Source organism: Mustela nigripes, chromosome 18, assembly GCF_022355385.1.
Source record: "Mustela nigripes isolate SB6536 chromosome 18, MUSNIG.SB6536, whole genome shotgun sequence".
In the NCBI taxonomy this organism is placed as follows: domain Eukaryota; kingdom Metazoa; phylum Chordata; class Mammalia; order Carnivora; family Mustelidae; genus Mustela; species Mustela nigripes.
The window spans coordinates 18,003,720-18,023,081 of record NC_081574.1 but is presented as its reverse complement, the minus strand read 5'-3'; the positions used below and the strand labels follow the sequence as shown (position 1 = coordinate 18,023,081).

The 19,362-nt window shown below is 47.4% G+C and overlaps 2 protein-coding genes across 3 annotated transcripts in view; one reads left to right on the top strand and one right to left on the bottom strand.

Moving 5' to 3' along the window:
- Positions 1 to 1,538: 1,538 nt before the first annotated feature.
- Positions 1,539 to 3,301, top strand: CLDN23 (claudin 23). Its single transcript, XM_059384553.1, has one exon. The coding sequence runs from the start codon at positions 1,880 to 1,882 to the stop codon at positions 2,753 to 2,755; it is 876 nt and encodes a 291-aa protein (XP_059240536.1). The 5' UTR covers positions 1,539 to 1,879; the 3' UTR covers positions 2,756 to 3,301.
- Positions 3,302 to 9,655: 6,354 nt separating this feature from the next.
- Positions 9,656 to 19,362, bottom strand: part of LOC132006392 (low-density lipoprotein receptor-related protein 8-like) — a 28,004-nt gene continuing 18,297 nt past the window's right edge. The window contains exons 15-23 of one of the 2 annotated variants that reach the window (XM_059384162.1): positions 19,179 to 19,343; positions 18,615 to 18,815; positions 17,065 to 17,614; positions 16,537 to 16,662; positions 15,301 to 15,411; positions 14,194 to 14,430; positions 12,139 to 12,613; positions 10,765 to 10,873; positions 9,656 to 10,042 (exon numbers count right to left, since the gene is read on the bottom strand). In XM_059384162.1, the coding sequence (XP_059240145.1) occupies positions 10,016 to 10,042; positions 10,765 to 10,873; positions 12,139 to 12,613; positions 14,194 to 14,430; positions 15,301 to 15,411; positions 16,537 to 16,662; positions 17,065 to 17,614; positions 18,615 to 18,815; positions 19,179 to 19,343 (2,001 nt within the window). In that variant the 3' untranslated portion in view covers positions 9,656 to 10,015. Of the gene's footprint in view, positions 10,043 to 10,764; positions 10,874 to 12,138; positions 12,614 to 14,193; positions 14,431 to 15,300; positions 15,412 to 16,536; positions 16,663 to 17,064; positions 17,615 to 18,614; positions 18,816 to 19,178; positions 19,344 to 19,362 lie in introns of those variants that run through there. The other variant, XM_059384163.1, reaches the window with a different exon arrangement.

Sequence of the window (19,362 nt, the reverse complement as noted above, 5' to 3'; positions counted from 1 at the left end):
GGTCGCCAGGGGCTGGAAGCATGAGGAGTGGTGGCAGAATGGGGAGTTATTGGTCAATGGGTTGAGTTTCAGTTTACGAAGATACAAAACTTTGAGAGCTGGACATTGGTGATGGTAGCACAACAGCATGAATGTGCTTAATGCCAATGGGCTGTATACTTAAAAGTGGCTGAGATGGTAAATTCCATGTGATGTGTATTTTACAATAATTTAAGAAAAAAGTTTTTAATGACAAAGGTATTCCTTTGATTCCTATACCTGGTTATTATTCACTCTAGAATGTTTAAAATTATTTCAAATCAACACTTAACTTTGGTTTTAGAAATATTTTTTCATTTTAACCAATTATAAAGATAATACACCTCCACTGTAAGAACTATGGAAAATGAGAAAAATATCTTTAAGAATGATTTTTAGAAAAATGTAAAATCATGACTCTCACACAAGTATAAAATGAACACATGCCAAAGATTTTATTTAACTCGTTAGCAACAAGGGAAGGAATATGATGTTAGGACCAGTTCAAAGAAGAATGCACATTTACAGGTATACAGCTGAGAAATCTACAAATCAATGTCGAATTGGTCAGTATCCATTGGGCAATCATCATTTCCGTTCTACTGACACAAGCTCATTTGCATTTCTTTTTTTCTTTTTAAGATTTATTTATTTCTTTTAGAGAGAAAGGGAGGAGAATGTAAGGGGTAAGGGCAGAGGAGGAGAGAGAGAGAGAGACAGACAGACCCAAGCGGACACCCCGCCGAGCGCAGAGCCCCAGGTTGGGCTTGATCCCGCAACAGGACATCAGACCCCAGCGGGACTCGTGAGTCAGAGGTCCAACCCACTAAGCCACCCAGGCGCCCCCTCATCTGTATCTTTATGAACAAAAGTCACCGGCAGTACTATAGGCTTTCAACAACTGACAGAGGTATAAAGCAGCTCAAGGACGAGAAACGGACACAGGACCCTATATGGTTAGACACAACTGAAAAGTGTGCCGCACAGGACGCCCAGTAACACTCCTCCTTTTTTTTTTTTTTTTTTTTTTGGCCTCTTCAAACTTTTCCATGGGAATAATAATAATAATAATTAGAATCCTCTGAAACCCTTCATCCCAGAAAAATACTACCTTTGATTCTTTTGAGCGGGACTGAAACTGCAGGGTGGGGCTTTTACTCAGCACGCTGAACACGGTTTCTTAGGCCACCGAAGCGCCGCATCCCGGGACGCGCCGCCGGACGGGGACCCTCGGCGCACACCTGCCCGACGCATCCCCGGCGCCGCCCGCTCGGCCGCGGGTGGCCGAAAGTCAACAGCCCAGAACTGCGAGCGGACGTCGGACCCGCCGGGAGCGGAGCGGGGAGAGGAGGGCCCCGCCGGGCGGACGGGCGGGGGCCGCAGCGACCGCGGCGAACCCGGGTCCGCGGCGCGGGAGGGCGGTGGCGCGGCCCCCGAGCCAGGTGCGGCCGTGCGGGCGGCGCCGCCCCCTCCCTCCTCCCCCCGCCCAGGGCCGGCCGGGCCGCGGGGCCTCGCGACGAGCAGGGGCGGGGCGACCTTTGCTCGGTCCCGGAGAGCCCGGCGGCGCGGCGGGGTGTGGACGCGGCCCGGAGCCCGCCGCGCGCGAGCTGCCCCCTCCGCCTTCGGCTCGCACCCCCCTCCCCTCCCACCCGGGCGGGCTGAGCCCCGCCGGCCGCCCCCGGGCGCCCGCACCTCGGGCCGCAGTCTCGGCCAGACGCGCCAGCGAACCGGTTTCGATTGGGGCCGGCGGCCTCGCGGGCGGCGGGAGCGGCGGGGACGCGCGGAGGGCCCGCGGAGGGAGCGGCCGAGAGGGGACGGTTCGGTCGACTCGGGCGCAGGCGGCAGGTGCGCGGCCGCCGGGATGCGGACGCCGGCGGTGATGACGCTGGGCATGGTGCTGGCGCCCTGCGGGCTGCTGCTCAACCTGACGGCCACGCTGGCGCCCGGCTGGCGGCTGGTGAAGGGCTTCCTCAACCAGCCGGTGGACGTGGAGCTGTACCAGGGCCTGTGGGACATGTGCCGCGAGCAGAGCAGCCGCGAGCGCCAGTGCGGCCAGCCGGACCCGTGGGGCTACTTCAACTCCGAGCCGGTGCGCGTGGCGCGGGCCCTCATGGTCACGTCGCTGGCCACCACGGCCCTGGGGCTGCTGCTGGCGTCGCTGGGCGTGCGCTGCTGGCAGGAGGAGCCGCGCTTCGCGCTGGCCGGCCTCTCGGGCGCGGTGCTCTTCGCCGCCGGCCTGCTCAGCCTCATCCCGGTCTCCTGGTACAACCACTTCTTGGCGGACCGCAGCGCCCTGCCCGCCGACGCCAGCCCGGTCACGCTGCACGTCAGCTACAGCCTGGTGCTGGGCTACCTGGGCAGCTGCCTGCTGCTGCTGGGCGGCTTCTCGCTGGCGCTCAGCTTCGCGCCCTGGTGCGAGGAGCGCTGCCGCCGCCGCCGCAAGGAGCCCGCGGGCGGCCCGCGCCGGCCCAGCATCAGCACGGTGCACGTCGACTGGCCCGAGCCCGCGCTGCCGCCCGCCATCAAGTACTACAGCGACGGCCAGCACCGGCCGCGGCCGGCCAACCCCGGCGCCGCCCGCCAGCCCAAGGCCGGCTTCCCCATGCCGCGGCCGCAGCCCGGCGCCTACATCAACCAGATAGACGTGCTCCGCGGGGAGGACGCCCGCTCCCCCCGCGACTCCTGGGGCAGCACCGGGTTCTGCCACGCCTCGCTGCCCTGCGACTCCGACCTGTAGACGGCGCCCCCCTCCTCTCCCAGGCCTGCTCTCGGCCGGTGCTGCGGGGACGAAGGACTCGCCCCCACCATGTCCAGCCTTGAACTTGCCCGGTACCTTGCGGCTGGAAACACCTGACTCGGCGTCCGAAACCCTGGACAGGTTCCTGGAACTGGTTTGGAAGGTGATCTTCCTTTCTTGTGACTCAAGCGATTAGGTCAACTTGGCTTTGCTTTTCTTTCTGTAAAATTTAGTTTTCCTCCCAAGAGGGATGAGGATCTTCTTACGGAGTGACGGGATTTTCATACTTGAAGCTGAAGGAAATCTGGAAAGGGCGCCTTTGCATCGTGTTGACACAGGACCATGACAAAAAGCCAAAATCAGCAAAGAGAGGCTCACAAGCCATGTTAACACCTTGAAACAGTATCCGGAAATGCCAGTGAACCTTACATCAATATAATTTTTTTCCCCCGTTGTATAACTTATTCTCCTGCAGACTCTCAAGAGACCAATATACTGGCTATGTTTGATTGAAGCTCTTAAAATAAACTTGGAGCCATGCAAGCACCAGGGGCTCTTGTGGCTTTTATGGAATAACTTGATTAACTCTTATTTACATTTCTTCAGGTGTACATAGCATTTGTCTTTATTACTTATTTTTGGTGTGAAAGTTGAGGTCACTGCAATTTCTCTCCTAGAAGCCAGGTGGGATTGAACGGACTTACTGCTCCATTCCTGGGCTACCTCACACTGGACATAGGGGACCATAAATTACATACAGAATGGAACCTGTTTTAATCACAGTAGGTAAAGAACATGGGCATATATCTCTTATTTATAAATAAAAGCTGAACACAAGCATTTCAGTAGACACACAAAAGCTTTTTTGTCTCCAATACAAACTTGTGGAGTTTGCTCATCATTACTAACGATTTCCTGGCTGCTTGGGCACTGTTTCTGAAATCTAGCATTCAGATCTTTGCCCCTCTTGGCATAAGATTACTAAAAGGAGCCAACGGGCCCCACTTAAATCCCTGATCGCTTTATTTTCAAGTTGGTGCTGTTTTCTGAGCAAAGACACTTCTATTGTTTGAAAAAACTAGAAGCACCAGTTTCCAACATGAAGGGAGACTAGAAATCCTTTCCTCTTGTAAACAGTGGTGCCTAAAATCACAGGTAGGCAGCTCTGCATTCCACGAAAGGGACTAAATCTCAGACAGGACCCACTCTAATTTCAAGTAGTTGATTTTAAGGGCGCCTTTCACTGAGTTGAATTTCATCTTTAAAACCAGCCGGTGGGGGGAACCTGGGTGGCTCAATTGGTTAAGCCTCTGTCTTCAGCTCTGGATCATGATCCCAGGGTCCTGGGATAGAGCCCCACATCAGGCTCTCTGCTAAGCGGGGAGCCTGCTCCCCCCCCCCCGGCTGCCTCTCTGCCTACTTGTGCTCTCTCTCTGTCAAAATAAACAAATTTAAAAAATCTTAAAAAAAAAAAAGGCCGGTGGCAGCCCATTCAGTTGTAGGAACGTTCAGTTCAGCAAGCACTGATAACAGCGAGCTAAAGCAGAACGAAACAGCACATTCTACTCATTAGCAGTGGAAGGGATAGTACAGATACACTTATATTTTGCATCTTTTGGGGACTAAACCTTAAAGTGCAGGCTATCTCTTTCAAATGCAAATTCTCATTGAGTAGGTGGAGCAGAGGTCAGAAAGGGACTTTTCCTACCAGCTCCCAGGAGGAAGCCACACCTGGGATGCCTGCGGTCCCCCCACTTGGGGTTGCGAGGCTTTCCTGCGAGGGTGCTTCACCCAAAATTGCAACCCCAACTGGCGGCAGAGAATCAGACCTCTGAGAGCTCGCTGCTCCAGGGACAGAGCCGGAGGGAGAAGAGGCAAGCTGCTTTCTCAGGGAACACCTCCAAAGGCAGGCATGAGGGCTCTGGGAAGTCAGGACCCAGGCGGTTAAGAACAAAGATACAGAGTTCCTACCAAGTGCCGAATCTACTCATCTTGCCTGCATAATAATTCCAGATATTTCTCAGGGAGGCCTGCGTAAAAACAAAACTAGGGCTTTGTAGTTTTCACTTTTCCTCCCCGCCCAGCTATTCTGCAGCTTATATCCAGGACACACCCCCTCTGCTGATTGAGGATTTGTTGTCAGGAATGAGGGCTCTGTTTTGGCCCTAGCAACAGAAATGAAACCGAAACTCCCTTTTAAAAAAAAAAATGCAAACTGCTTTTTGCTGTGAAAAAAGTCAAGACAGCATGGAAAGGCACTCCTGAGTCAGGCTGGGATCTGTTGTGGGCACACGGGTCATTCTGTGCCACAGCAGCACCCAGAGACAATGGCTCTGACACTCAAGACCCTGGACCAGGCAGGAGCCTCCGGAGCTGCTGCTGTGGGCGTGAACTTGGCCTAAACTGAAAACCCATGAGCCAGGCAACCTCCCCACAGGGAAGACACTGCTGGGGAACAGCACTGCCCCCTTACCTCATACCCACCCCCGCCACCCCCCTTGCGCCATCACGACCTGTTCTTCATGAACCTGATCACATACGAAGTATGTGTCCCCAATTAATGGGCGAAGTCTTCTCGAGATTACTCAGCTTGTGCCTGCCTGCAGGGACCGAGGAATGTGTGAACGTAGAGCAGACACTGTTCACCAGGCTCCTGCTCTGCCTGTTGGCCAGGCTGGCTCTGACCTAGCAGCATGCCTTCTGTGAGGAGGGGTGAAGATCTCAGCACAGAAGCTGTTCAACATTTGCAGATGCTGTAGGAGGCGCTGTCAAGATGCTTCTAGACCATGCATAGACCATCCAACCAGTAGGTGCGGGGGCACCTGTCGTTTCGTCGGCACATCTGTGGGCACCTTGGAAGACCACTCCAGGCTCTGCCTTTGGGGAACTTACACAATCTAGCAAAGCCTGAGAGACACGCACTAGGAAAATGAGGAGAAACAGACCAGCCACAAGGGCTTGAGGAGAGGGTGGTATTTTAGGGAAGGTGGTCAGGAAGGAGGTGATGCTTGAGCAGAGAACGGAAAGAAGAGAGAACCGTGATGGCGCAGTGGGCGTGGCACCAGTGTGTTTTGCTTCCATTTGGCTCTAGAACTGGCTGCTAAGGACAGGAAGAAGCTGGTGGTGTCTTTGAGGGAGGCTGGGAAAATCTTGCCCTCTGCCCTTTGTCAGGCTAAGAGCTTGAGGAGGGAATGAATACAGTCTGGTCTGGCACAAACTCAGTCAATCATGTCTTTAAAAGCCCTGGGATCTTCCTTAGGTGTTATCCTTTCTCGGCTTCAACTCCATTCATGGCTTGGCCAGGGCCTATGTTATCACCAGCCCCCCACACACCCTAAATGGCAACTTTCCCACAACAGCTTCGAGGCGTCCTGTTGGACATATCACTCACATGTTCAAGCATGTCTTTTTCTTGATGTACTTTCCTGTTTTACCTCTAAATTGAAAGTAAGGGTATGATGGTTTCTATGTATATTTGTAGTCCCAGAACTGGTGTTAACACTTGTTTGGGAACTGTTAGAAATTTAATAAGTTACCTCTAAAATCTGTTTCTGTACCCTAAGTGCCTCTTTGCCTTATACACAACTTGTCTTGTACAGTCATTTGTGACCCGAGGCCACAGGCCCACAGGGTGTGGAGGGGCACGGACGCTGGCGGGGAATGGGTCACGGGACCAACTTTGCGAACTGGGTTACCATCGGCTTGCAAGGACCAGGCCAACACAACCGGTGCCTCCTCTGGTCCCAACATGTCATGGATGAGATTTTCTCAATGTGAGGGGAACAAAATAAGGGACAACATCACAACTTCAAATACAAACTTGTGTGAGGGGCCAGGGAGGGGAAAAAACCACAAACGTGTGTGCAATTCTCATCCAACCTTCCCCGTGACCCCCGCGTACATTCCCCTGTCTCTTCACTGCCCGCAGTTCAATGGCCCCTCCAGCAAATCTCCCTTACGGAGGACCGAACACTGGAAAACAAGGGCCTTTGTCGAAATCAAGGAAAACACGAGACGAGGCGTGGGGGACACAATGCTGACCAGAGGGCTTGCTTCTCCAGGGTTCCCATGTGGGGAGCAGGGCTTGAAACAAACAGTCAAGACAACTGGACCACCCTCCCTCAGGTCCCGCGGGGCTGTGGAGCACGTCCTCCCCCCCCCCCCCCCCACAGGCAGGTGGGCGGAGCCGTGCTCACAAACCAGCCCGAGGTCCGCACAGCCTTTCCAAATGCGCTGTCTTGAGAGTGAAGCTTAAGAATTGGGTGAGGCTGAGAGGAGAGAAGTAAATGTGAGCGGTGAAGGCCGAGGAAGCAGACTGATCTGTACATCTGGTAAGTGATGGCAACCAACTCCATGTTCTAGTTCCTGGTTTCTCTGGATTTCAAAAGCCTTCCAGCGGTTAAAAGAATAGGAACCCGCTGCATCGCTTCCAACATCAATGATCTCTCCCCCATTGGTTTCCTAAAACAAGTAAGTAGCAAGAGTTTAACTGAATTGCTAGCTAGAGACCTAAAAGGTCAAGTTTTCCACAGGGCTCTCTGAACCTATCGCATGAAACTATGAGCTTTTCTAAAGCTCCTTGTCCCTCTCCAGAAGGAAACCCAAAGCTACCACCAGGTTACAGATGTTGAGTTTCTACAAAGAAATTTAAATTTGGGGGCACCTGGGTGTCTCAGTGGGTTAAGCCTCTGCCTTCAGCTCAAGTCATGGTCCCAGGGTCCTGGGATCGAGCCCTGTATCAGGCTCTCTGCTCAGCGGGGAGCTTGCTTCCTCCTCTCTCTCTCTGCCTGCCTCTCTGCCTACTTGTGATCTCTGTCAAATAAATGAAATCTTAAAAAAAAAAAAAAAAAGGAAATTTAAATTTCACATCTGCTATGGAGTTTACTACTTCATCTATTTAGGTGGAGAGAAATTAAGAAATTAACACCTAATACTGAGATCATCACAAAAGAAGTTCTTACAGTTAATATGCCTTTGCTCCAAACAGCTAAGTTTAGGTAACTGACATATGAAAGCCAGTGTCGGGCATAGCAGTGGTTAGGGATTGTTAATCCTATGAATGGGTACTTAACATTTATACTTAGTCTGTCAGTGACAAGGAGTTCAGAGGTGTCCTGTAAATTCTTGAATTGGGGATGCATAACGATGCATTAAACTGCATTCAAGCGGGATAATACTTAGGCACAGTTCATAGGAGACCAGATAGGAGGAGACATGACTAAGCCCGGGCAGGAGGTAGAGGTAAGGGATACCTGCGTGACACACACACTGGGCTGCTGTCAGCCACCCTTTCACCTGGAAAAGGAAATGGTGGAGCGGTTGGGGTCTAGACAGGAGGCGGAGCTTGTGGAATAGAAGGCGGGGCCTGTGGAGTTGAAGGCACAGCCTGCGGAAGTCCAAGGTCAAGGGAGCTGGCTAGAACTCTAGTCTTGGAAGTCTGCTGGACACTTAGGGTCTGCAGGAGGTGAGGGTGACAGCTAAAGTGTGTCCAGACAAAGTGATAATGCCGCTGCATGTCATTCATGCACGTTTTCCAGCGTTTTTTACTCACTTTTCCACAGATGGAGGCAGAGCCTTGCCAAGGGCCAACTTGGCAGGGAGACGGTTCTTGGAAGCGGTGGCAAGAGAAACCGAAGAATCACTCTGTGGCGAGGGGTCTCGTGCGCTTCAGTGCGGAAATGGTTTCTCTCAAATACAGCTAAGCACCCCCAGGAAACTGAATGCTGCTGTGGGTGTCTCCCAGCCTCAGGAAGGGTGGAACCCCCAGCTTTTGTTTTTCCTGTCAAGTTGATCTGTACTTGGAAATTTTTATACTTGACTGCAAAGCACAGTCAATTTTATATTCCATACCCACAGCTATAAGCTTAGGACCGCTCTTACGCCTTGAAGCCTACACAAACGCATGCTACAAGAAACGAACTTTATAAATAGCCTAGACAAACAGCCAAGCAAGGAAAGACTTCCAAGACAAGTCATGACTATCATTTGGACTTGGGTTCTCAGCCTCTGGTACTACGCACTAATCAGTGCACATATTTTTATATCTTCATGTGATGATTCATTGGCTGATGTAGGTTCTCTTGTTATCATTGGAGAAACAGTTTCATGATTAAGTGATCAGCCCAAGGTTGCTACTGAATGTTGACAATGCTCCTGTTATCCATCTCCCGTCACAGATTCAGTGCCCGTGATTCCTTACATAAGAGTGTAAAGGAAGATACCATCTGGAGGGCCAAAGGGAGTCCGGGATCTAAGTAGCATCTGTGAGTTTCCCAGCAGGCTAGAGCTCATCAAGATGAGTCCCAGTCCACACCGGTAACGCTATGTTGAGGCCCCCAGTGTCTACCTACTTTACTTCAAGCCTTAGACAAATCACTGTCTGAGTTTCTACATCAGTAGAGTAAATCCACCTGCACAGCTGATCCTGGAACAGACAGGGGTTGGGACACCCACCCACTGCGGTAGAAAATCCACACACGCCTTGACTCCCCCAAAACTTAACAGCCTACTGTTGATGAGAAGCCTTACCCATAACAGTCACTTAACACATATTTTGTATATTATATGTATTATATGCTGTATTCTGACAATAAAGCTAGAGAAAAGAAAATATTACTAAGAAAATCATGAGAAAATGCATTCACAGTATACGTACTGATGGAAACCACCTGCACGTAAGTGGGCCGGTGCAGTTCAAACCTGTGTTGCTCAAGGGTCCACTGTACTTAGTTTTAGAATCAAATGAGAGCATTAAACAACATCTTCTATAAATTTTCAACAAAAGCGCGTACTAACTTTGTAGTAAAACATCTGAGAGGGACTGATAAAGAACTAATACTTGAACACTTGCTACACTGCAGAAACTTGACCTTTACCTGGGAGGTAAAGATTTAAGAGATCCTTCCCTTCTGTAAGCTGAAAAAGCCATTAAGTACCCATCAAAGTTAGTGACGGGACTAAGATTCAAATCCAGAACCTCTGACCAGCACTGGGCCACTCCCGCTGGGGATCAGACAGTCTCTGCAGACGAGCCCTCACCTAAACCACATGGAGCTTGTGCAGAAATCCGACCTGGCCTGTGACTCTGCAGTCCCCCAACCTCCGCCAACAAAACCAATCCTCCAATTTAAAAAGCAGTTATGTTAATAAGTTACCATCTTCGCACCTAGTTACAGTTCGTTACTTATAGACGTTAAAACAGTACACAGTGCAGTGTCTAAACAATTTTTACGGAGATGTTTCAGCTCCTTTTTCAGCAGGTTAGTCACTTTGTAAAGTTAACAGTTCCTGTAGGAAAAGAGACCTGAAGTTAGAGAATATACACTATGATAGTTTTTTCTTGGTTTGTTTTGTTTTTAAAGATTTTATTTTTAAGTAATCTCTACACCCAACTTGAGGCTCAAACTCACAAACTCTAGATCAAAGTCCCATGCTCCACTGACTGAGCCAGCCAGGTGACCCTTAATATATATACACATATGTATTTATTTTTTAAATTTTTATTTATTGTTTTTTTTTTTTCTTTAAAGTAAGCTCTATGCCCAATGTGGGCCTTGAACTTATGACTCCGAGATCAGGAGTTGCACGCTTCACTGACTGATGTAGGCACCCATGAATACACACTACGTTAAAACAAAGCAAAACACAGAGGTGGCTGAGTGACTGAGAGATCGCAGAGGGACATAATTTTAGGAGTAACTCCAACTAGCACTCATAACATCCCACCCCACCATAGGACTGAGCCCCTGGTGGAAGTTCACCTAAAGCTGAATGTCTTGATTACTATTTCATGCACATTTCACTTTGGTCTGAACTAGAGACTGAACAGAGACTACAGATAAACAAGTTACTGAACACTCGTTGGAGACACATAATAGCATCATTCACAAACCACGAAAAGCGCTGTAAGTTAACACTGCCTACTCTCACCCAGCTCGGACTTTTCAGGAGGGGCATTCTTCAGCTGTATCTCACAATCTGTTCTCCGCAAAGACACTTCCCAGGCATACCTGCTCATTGTAGGCCTCGTTGACAAAAGTCTCACTGTTCATTAGATTCTCCTCTTCTTGGGCATTGTCTTTATGGCGGGTCGAATTTCTTGATGCTGCTGCACTATTTCTAAGAATCAAAAAAAAAACAGAGTCAAAAGAGTGGTTCCTTGAGGTTGAAGCTGGGATGAGTCAATAGCTGGAAAGGGCTGGCTCATCCCCTATCAAAGGCTATCGTTATGGGGACTATGTTGTTTTGTCTTTAGAACCAATCAAATGACCCAGAATGGGTGATACTTGAGTCAATTATGATTTGTTAATAGGCATTCACTTAACTTCCAAAAGAATACAGCTTCTCAATTGGGGGACTCTACTAATTGGGGTCAAGCAGAACAGAATCCAAGGACAAGTTAGTGGTTAGTGGATATTGGAGGCAGGTACACTAAGAAAGCAGATTCATGTGGTTAAAAAGACCTGTGGTGACCATCAAAACCCCATGGGTAGCATTTCAGTCAGTCTTAACATTAGTAATCTGTTAACCAGGGTTCCCTTGGGCAAAGATACACCATTTCTCTCTCCTGGCCTTTTCTTTAGTCTGTGAGTGCTGGACAGAGACATAACTTCCTTATCTCTGTATTTCTTGATAGATAGGCTGCTTAATGTCCCTTCCCAGCATATAAGTGGACCCTAACAAGCACATGTGACCTAATCAGTGTCTTCAGTCTGTGGTATTTGTTATAGCAGCCCCAGCAAACTAACCCATCCCTGCTTTTTTTTTTTTTTTTTTTAAGTGAACCAACTGGGAGCCATGTTGAAATCTGAATTCCTGACTCATTCAGTATGTCTGGGTTTTCTTCTTCTTCTTCTTTTTTAAGATTTTATTTATTTATCTGATAGACAGAGATCACAAGTAGGCAGAGAAGCACGCAGAGAGAGAGAGAGGAAGGGAAGCAGACTCCCATCTGAGTAGAGAGCGCGATGCGGGGCTCGATCCCAGGACCCTGGGATCATGACCTCAGCTGAAGGCAGAGGCTTTAACCCGCTGAGCCACCCAGGTGCCCCCATCCCTGCCTTTTTTCTCCAGCCATTGGCATGAACTCGGCCTTGTTGGCAAAGAACCTCATCACTTCATCCCTGAGATTGTGCCTCTGGGGCTGAGGCAGATTCTAGCTGCATGAATGCCTCCCCCCCCTTACAATATCATTTGCCTCAGGTCCCAAAGAGGTGACCTCTGTTGTCTCTCCAGGTCATCTAACAAGTGAGGGCTGCCTCATCCCCCGAGATCCTTCCTCAGAAGATAAATTCTTAGGGAAGGAGCCATACCTCTAACCCCATGAGTCCTATAAGCCTTCTTTGGAATGAACTCTCCCATGAGGACATTTGAGAGCTGCTCACCTTTTGAATTTGTGTTTTCTGAGACAGACAAGTGCTCCCAGAGCAACTAGTGCAACTGCTAAGACAATGGTTAAGCTGAGGGTGATGTAGCCAGGGGCAGGTCCACGTGCTGGCTCTTCACAGAACTCTCCGCCATATTCCACCGGACAGCGGCACTTTCTCAGCGGGCCTACCATTGTACAGATTCCCCTTCCGCTACAGAAATCTGTGCTACAGGGCAAATGTTTTGCTCTCTGTAAGTTCTTGGGCTGGACAAGTTCGCCTTTTTCCTTGGTTTCTGAGTTCTTGCTTTCTCTAGCAGAAACTGGAGGGATTAGTGTTTTTCTGACAGGGTAATTCATCCCCTCTGGACCCGGATATCTAGCCTTGGTGGACTTGGGAGCTTGGAAAGGTAGGGAAGCTTCTGGAGTCAACCTTTTTCCAGCCTCTGCATTTTTAGATGTTGGTGTTGAATGGGTTTTATCTGGATACGTACCTACAAAAACAGGTGTGAGTGTGGGTATATACACATATTTGTCAGAAAGGATTTCAGAAGAAGAATTCTAGAACACTTAACCAGATAAGTTTGAATCTGTGAAGTCATCAAATCATTACCATTACCTTTTGGCCAACCAAAAAACAATTAAAAACATATAAAAAACTGCATATCCTAAGGCACTTAAACTGTTTAGTTCCAGGACCAGTATATCATACCAATCTATTTTTAAAGGATGGTATGCCCAGTTTTAGTCAAGGCAGATTTCCGCAATTACAAAAAGGTTTTATTCTATAAAGAATAGTATGGTAGATCTAAGTGGTAAATATCTAGAAAGATTTTTAAGATATATGTTTATCTGTAAATACAATTTTTTTTTTTTTTTGGTCCAAGTGAACTGTTGGTTTTGCAAGATCTGCAAGCTGCAAAACTTGGACCAGATTTGGTGGCAGTAGTGAGCAGGAGGGAGTAGGCAACAGGGTATTTCTAACACCAATCTGAAAGTCAGGTTTGCCTGTAAGGCATTTCACCTTATCCTCCATCATTGTTGGCACAAACATCGTTCCATGTACAAATCAGCATGAGGTACTTGTTGAGGAGTGGAGCCAATTCCTGGTCGTCAGGTTGAGAGCAAGTGAAGGAACGTTAGGCTTCTGGTATAGTTCACAAACCAGATGGGGAAGACAATCCATTTCTTGCTCACTGACCTGCCTCCTAGAGTCGCTGTAACGTGAGGTTTTTGAGAAAACCGCCCTCATTCGTGAGACCATAGAATCAACTCTGGGAATCAAAATCTATTAACTTTTCTATTTAAGATTGAAATTGCAAGGTCAGTAAGAACTCTTCACTCTAAGATTCCTTTTCCAGTTTGTTCTCATACTAGCTAGGACAAGTTTCAGTGCTGAGCCCACTGTTGCTTCAGCTCTACAGCTGCCATGACTTGGCTACCACTGGAGTGCTGTAGAATTTGAGCATAGCAGCCACCACAGAATTAGCTACCATAGTTGCTCAGCCCACTGGACATGACAACACCTTTCCATGAAGGCCGTATTTGGCAGTAAGATTTCTGTAACAACCATCTACTAGCTAGAGTTTAAGAAGTAACCTGACAATGGTATGTACTCACATGGTAGCTTTAGTCACACACTCTTGTATTCCGTAACACTTTGAGGCAGAAAGTGCTACTTCCACATTAAAAGGGAGTACCCGAACTAAGGTTAAATCATTTACCTCACCTCCTCCTGGACCAGCTCGCAATGTGATCCATTTAAATGGACAGAATCAGATGTAGTTAAATAGTGTTCTTTCAGACAGCATACAAACTGTTGAGCCCTATGGAGCCCATCACCCATACTAAAACTTTCCAGAAGGCGTCCAACTGCCCATAGTTAGAAGTTTTACATTGTTCAGTTTAAAAGCGCCAGTGATAAAAGGCAGTGATTGAGAAGATAAAACCTTCAGGGATACTATAGAATTAGATATTAAGAATTAGGTTGAGATATTAAGGATTATTTTATTAAATATCCAAAGTATGTCACATATGGTGATGAACAGTGGGGTCCTAGATAGGAATTACTCACAGCGCATCTCATCAGATCCATCCAGACAGTCAGCACGACCATCACAAACTTGCTCCGGGGAAATGCACTCCTGACCATCCTCACAGGCCTGGGACAGCTCAGAGCACGGGACAGCTTCAACACATTTGCTTTCGTTAGCCAAGAAGTACCCACTGGGGCATTTACAAGTCGCTCCTTCAGGGTTTGGTAGACACATATGGCTGCACCCTCCGTTGTCTTTGGAGCAGCTGTTACTACCTGTGGACCCCCCCCCCCCATAAACCACTTTGATTTAGATGGTTTCATAAGGGTCTTCTGCCAACATTCTACAAATACACTATCAGATGTTATAGGACCCAGATGTTTTTTCCAGAGTGGACAGCTTTTCAGTTTAACTCTGCTTGGCCAACCAGGTGCCAAGTGATCAGTGATTCTTCACCATGAATCACACTGGAGAATTCTAAGAAGGTTCTCTCTGCAAAGCCAAGACTTCAGAAGTTTAAGCTTGACTAACATTAGTTTATAGAGTTTAGCTTTGCAGAACAAAGCAATGGAGTAGCGTTCGCTTAAGACCAATGTAGTCAACATCCCTGGTAGTGGTAGGTGTGGTAAACCATTTGAGCTCACATTGTTGGTGTTCTCTCGCCTAGGAAAAGACCGTATCTATGACTAATTTAACTAAGCCCTTCATCGCTCCACTCAAACACTGGAGAAAATCAACTGAGCACCCCCAAGTTGGACTTTCAAGGATGAGTCAACATCACAAGCAGATACACATGACAATAAGTAGAACAAAGATGAGTTCTAGTGCAGAGTTAAAGATAATTTCAATTATACCACAGTTGTAATTCCACCTACAAGAGAACATAAAATCATACTAAACCAGAGCCCAATATATATACTACTATTTTGTCTCCTAGAAAAGTAACGGGACTAGTTTTATACCAGAACTATACTATATATAACTGCATGAAGACAAGAGAGCTATGCATATCTATGAGAACTTGCCAGAGAAGTAACTTAGTGGGAAACACAAAGCCATTTCAAGGAGATACTGCAGGGCAGAGGATCCCCTTCAAAGGGAAATTCAACAGGCTTCTGTGTTCTCATTGCTGCAAAGTTGCTTACCCTGTTGACTAAGTTTACTGTAAACTTTTAAATCCACAATCTTCTGGTCTATTTGGAACCACTGGTCTTCTGAAAGCTCTGCCTTGCCGTACCAAACTTTAGTGATTTGTGCTGAAACAAAAGCCAGTGAACAATCATTAAGAAAGGCAAATTTTAAATTCTTGCGAGAGAAGCAAATTTTAATTTTAAGACAACTTCTTGTGCAAAGATAATTGCTCACTGTGAAAACCGTCACCCATCTGCATAAACTCTAGTTGAATAACAAGAGTTTTACAGAAGAGACATGTGTTTTTCTAAATTTTTTTTTTTCTGGAAAGAAATTTCAAGACAGATAAAAATAGTTCTATGCTTTCCTCCAGAATAAACTCAAGTGTAAGTTATGTTGAGCATTCATATACGTCCAGAAATACAAAGATAGATAATTAGGATATGAGACACTTAAATGTAGTCCATGCAAATGATGGGTAATGATTTTAAACATTGTTCTAGAACATATCTGAAAATGGCTTTCTGCAATAAGTGTCACCAGTGGATCTCAAAGGAAATCCTTTGAGATCAAGAGAGCAAAGGTCTCATCACATAGCTAATAAATTAGCACCTCTGGAGGGAAAGATCTACCCAACCTGTTTTTGCGATTGTAACATGACCAGCCCAACTGGTTAATGGACCAGCATTTGGAAACACTAAAGAGATAGATTTTAAATAGAGTTTTCCAGTTTAACCAAATCTAGACTCTAGCCAGAAACAACATACTAGAACACTGTTGTTTAGGAAAAACTGCTTTAAATACCAGTAATACCCTGCAAGGACAGAATATTCTGTAGTTCACCTCGTACTTTCCTGCGTATGAGTCAAGTGAGACACGTACTCATTTTATAGGCAAGGTATTCTAGCTACTAACTGACTGAGCAGTCATCTGATTCCAATTCCTGGCCCAGTTCTCTCTGTACTATATCAGAAGGCCCTCAAAAGTGAAGAGCCTCAGATCAAAGCCAGCAATGTCAGGCAGAACAGAATTAAGCATCTTCACATATAAAGAATGACCGAGTAAGTCAAAGCTTCCCCAAGTCATAGAATCCCTGTTACACATACATGTTCAATTAGGGAAGTTGCTAAATTAATCCTTCCAGAAGAAAGACTTTGCCAAAGATCAGTGCGAGACATTGGCAGATTTGCTTTAGAGACCCAGGAATAGATTCAGATCACAAAGACAATCAGACATTGAATAAGACATACCATCATCAGTTGTCACCCAGAACATCACGCCTTGGCCAATGGTAAAGAGGGTGAGGCCCTCAATGCCTCTGCGGTCTACTCTGTACCCAGAGCCATCTTGTTGAATACTCTCTATGAGGCCTCGCCCTGCAGAGAAAGACTCGGTTAATCTCACGTAGCCCGCCCAGCTCCACTCCATCCTGCAGCTCTTTGCGTCTTGTCTTGCCTCCCACCAGGAGGGCACTGTCCACCCTGCATTTTCTGAAGGACAGTTCTTCAATTACTCTACTCTAACAGTGATACACCAAAGATTGGCTCACGCACATTGGTTAAGTTCTCGATTTTATGCCTTCACAAAGGGACAACCGCGTGACTCTGTGGGCTTACGTCCTACTCAGAATGGGTTTGTCTGGAGGATGGTGCAGAATATGTAAACTCAGGCCTAAAACTGTTTGGAGTCATGGCTGAAGCGCAGAAAGCAGAACATCACTCTTTCTCTCTGGCTGAAGTCCTTCAGGCAGGGTGTTAGGGTGTGTTATAATTGCTTACCAGTATCAGCCCAGTAAACTCGGGTTCCCGAATCCAAGAAGGTCAGGCCCGCAGGGACCTGGGATTTCTGCCACAGCACCTTCCTCTTGCGGCCGTCCATGGAGGCACATTCAATGCTGGACCCGCGCCTGCCGTCGTCCTGGGCACCCAGGTCCACAAAGCACATGACTGCAGAGGGCGGGTGGAGCACAACCGAGGCTGGCTGGTAGAGATTTTCACGGACCAGCACAGTGGGATACTGGCCTTTTGAGGAAGCCACGTTGATGTGAGGATTCTCACTGTCAATCCAATATATGTTTCCACTCAACCAGTCCACAGCAAGGTCAGTCACTGTTCCCTCCACAGTTAGGATTTTCCTCCAAGAGAGTTTTCCAGATTCTTTGAGCCTCAGTAGCCTGATATCACCATTATCCAACTCTGAAAGGTAGAGAGCCTTTTCCTGGACTATGTAATCCAGGGATGCAAGCTGGTTCGCATTGGTAAAGGGAAGTATCCTATGTTCTGGTAAAGCTGGTTGTCCTAGTAAAGCTTCTAGATTTTTCAGATAAATCTATGGGAAAAAAATTAGGGTGGATGGTACCAGCTGAATCTAGTGTAATTCTCCGTCTTGATTTGCAATAATGTCACAATATTGAGAATCTAGGGAAATCTGAACTTATCATCTAAAAACAGATAGTCATTATTTCTCTCCCTTCCTGGAGCTTTAAGCATTTAAATGTCCTTGAATCCACGTGCTTCAAAAAGCGACCCTTTTGTTAAATGTCCTCCCCTTTATTTGGTAAATGTTTGAGCTATAATTGACATACAACATTTGTCTAAGTTTACCAGGTTTGTCTAGTTTACTAAGTTTTTCTAAGGTGTACAATGTGTTGCTTGGATACATTTGTATATGAAAGGCCCTCCCCTTTAAATGAGTCTCTGCTATTGATATCTTACTGAAACTGAAGTCAACCCTCCGTCCCAACATTTGTCCTTTTAAAGTGCTCAAGTTGTAAATGTGGTAGAAGTTATTAGAAATAACTTATTTGTTGGTGTCTCCTAGGACTTAAGAAAAGTTCCCCCGTAACTTGTACTTCCCCCTCACCAGGCTAAAACCCAGCTGAGCTGCTGGGACTAGAATTACTCTATATCATCAGCAAGATGCCCGGACAACTACGCCAGACACACCACACTCTCAGAGCCCTACCCCGTGTGCTGGTGTACTAGTTCTCAAGGAGTGTCCGCATTTCATAGCCACTTCATTTTTGGTCGTGATAGCTCCCAGGACACAGTGAATACTAAAATTTAAGTTGTATGTGCAGAATATTCCAAGGGAAAGTGGGGCTGGCTGGTTTGGTCAGTAGAATATAAAACTCTTGATCTTAGGGTCGTGAGTTTGAACCCTAAATTGGTTGTAGAGATTACTTAAAAAATAAAAATAATTTACAAAAGAGAATTCCAAGGACCAGGACCCCTACTATTACAACTGTTGCCTGGAGAATTCGAATTAGTCAGTCTGAAACAGACCACGACCCAGGCACAGACATGTGAGTGAGGCTGCAGACCAGTACCTGCATGATAGCTGTGGGCAATGCGAGGAACAGAAATGCAGAATCCTCGAGCGGAATGCAGGTGGTGCCATCGTCCGCAAGCAGGAGGCCAACTGGACAACGACAGCTTGCCTTGGATCGCGGGCTCAGAAGGCACAAGTGAGAACAGCGGGCGTCCAGACAGGGATTAGGAGCCTTGGGCTGGAGTACTTCGTGCATTATCTGTAAGAGAGTAGCTGGATGTCACCGGGCCTTGTTGAATCCTCACAAACAGCAAGTGAATAACCCTTGCTTTTTAATCATGATAGAAGGAGGTCACTACAGTCTGTACTTGGGAAGGTCATATAGGTAGCCTTTTCGGGGAGAATTGGGGGATTTTTTTTTTTAAATATTTTATTTATGTATTTGACAGAGAAAGACACAGCGAGAGAGGGAACACAAGCAGGGGGAGTGGGAGAGGGAGAAGCAGGCTTCCCGCTGAGCAGGGAGCCCAATGTGGGGCTCGATCCCAACACCCTGGGATGCTTAAGGGCTGACACTTAAGGGTGCCCCTAGGGGAATATATCTGAAGAGTACACTGGAGACCTTGAGTCCATGAGGCTGCTGGGAACGTTTGATGAGAACAGCCCTGCTCTTGCCTGTTGTCTTCTTCACGCGCTGTACTGTTCTCGTCTTCATGTCAGACCAGAAGACTTCATCTTCAAACACAGCGACCGAAAAGGGGCTCCTGATTTGTGTTAGCTGCAACATCTAAAATGGGGGTGATGAG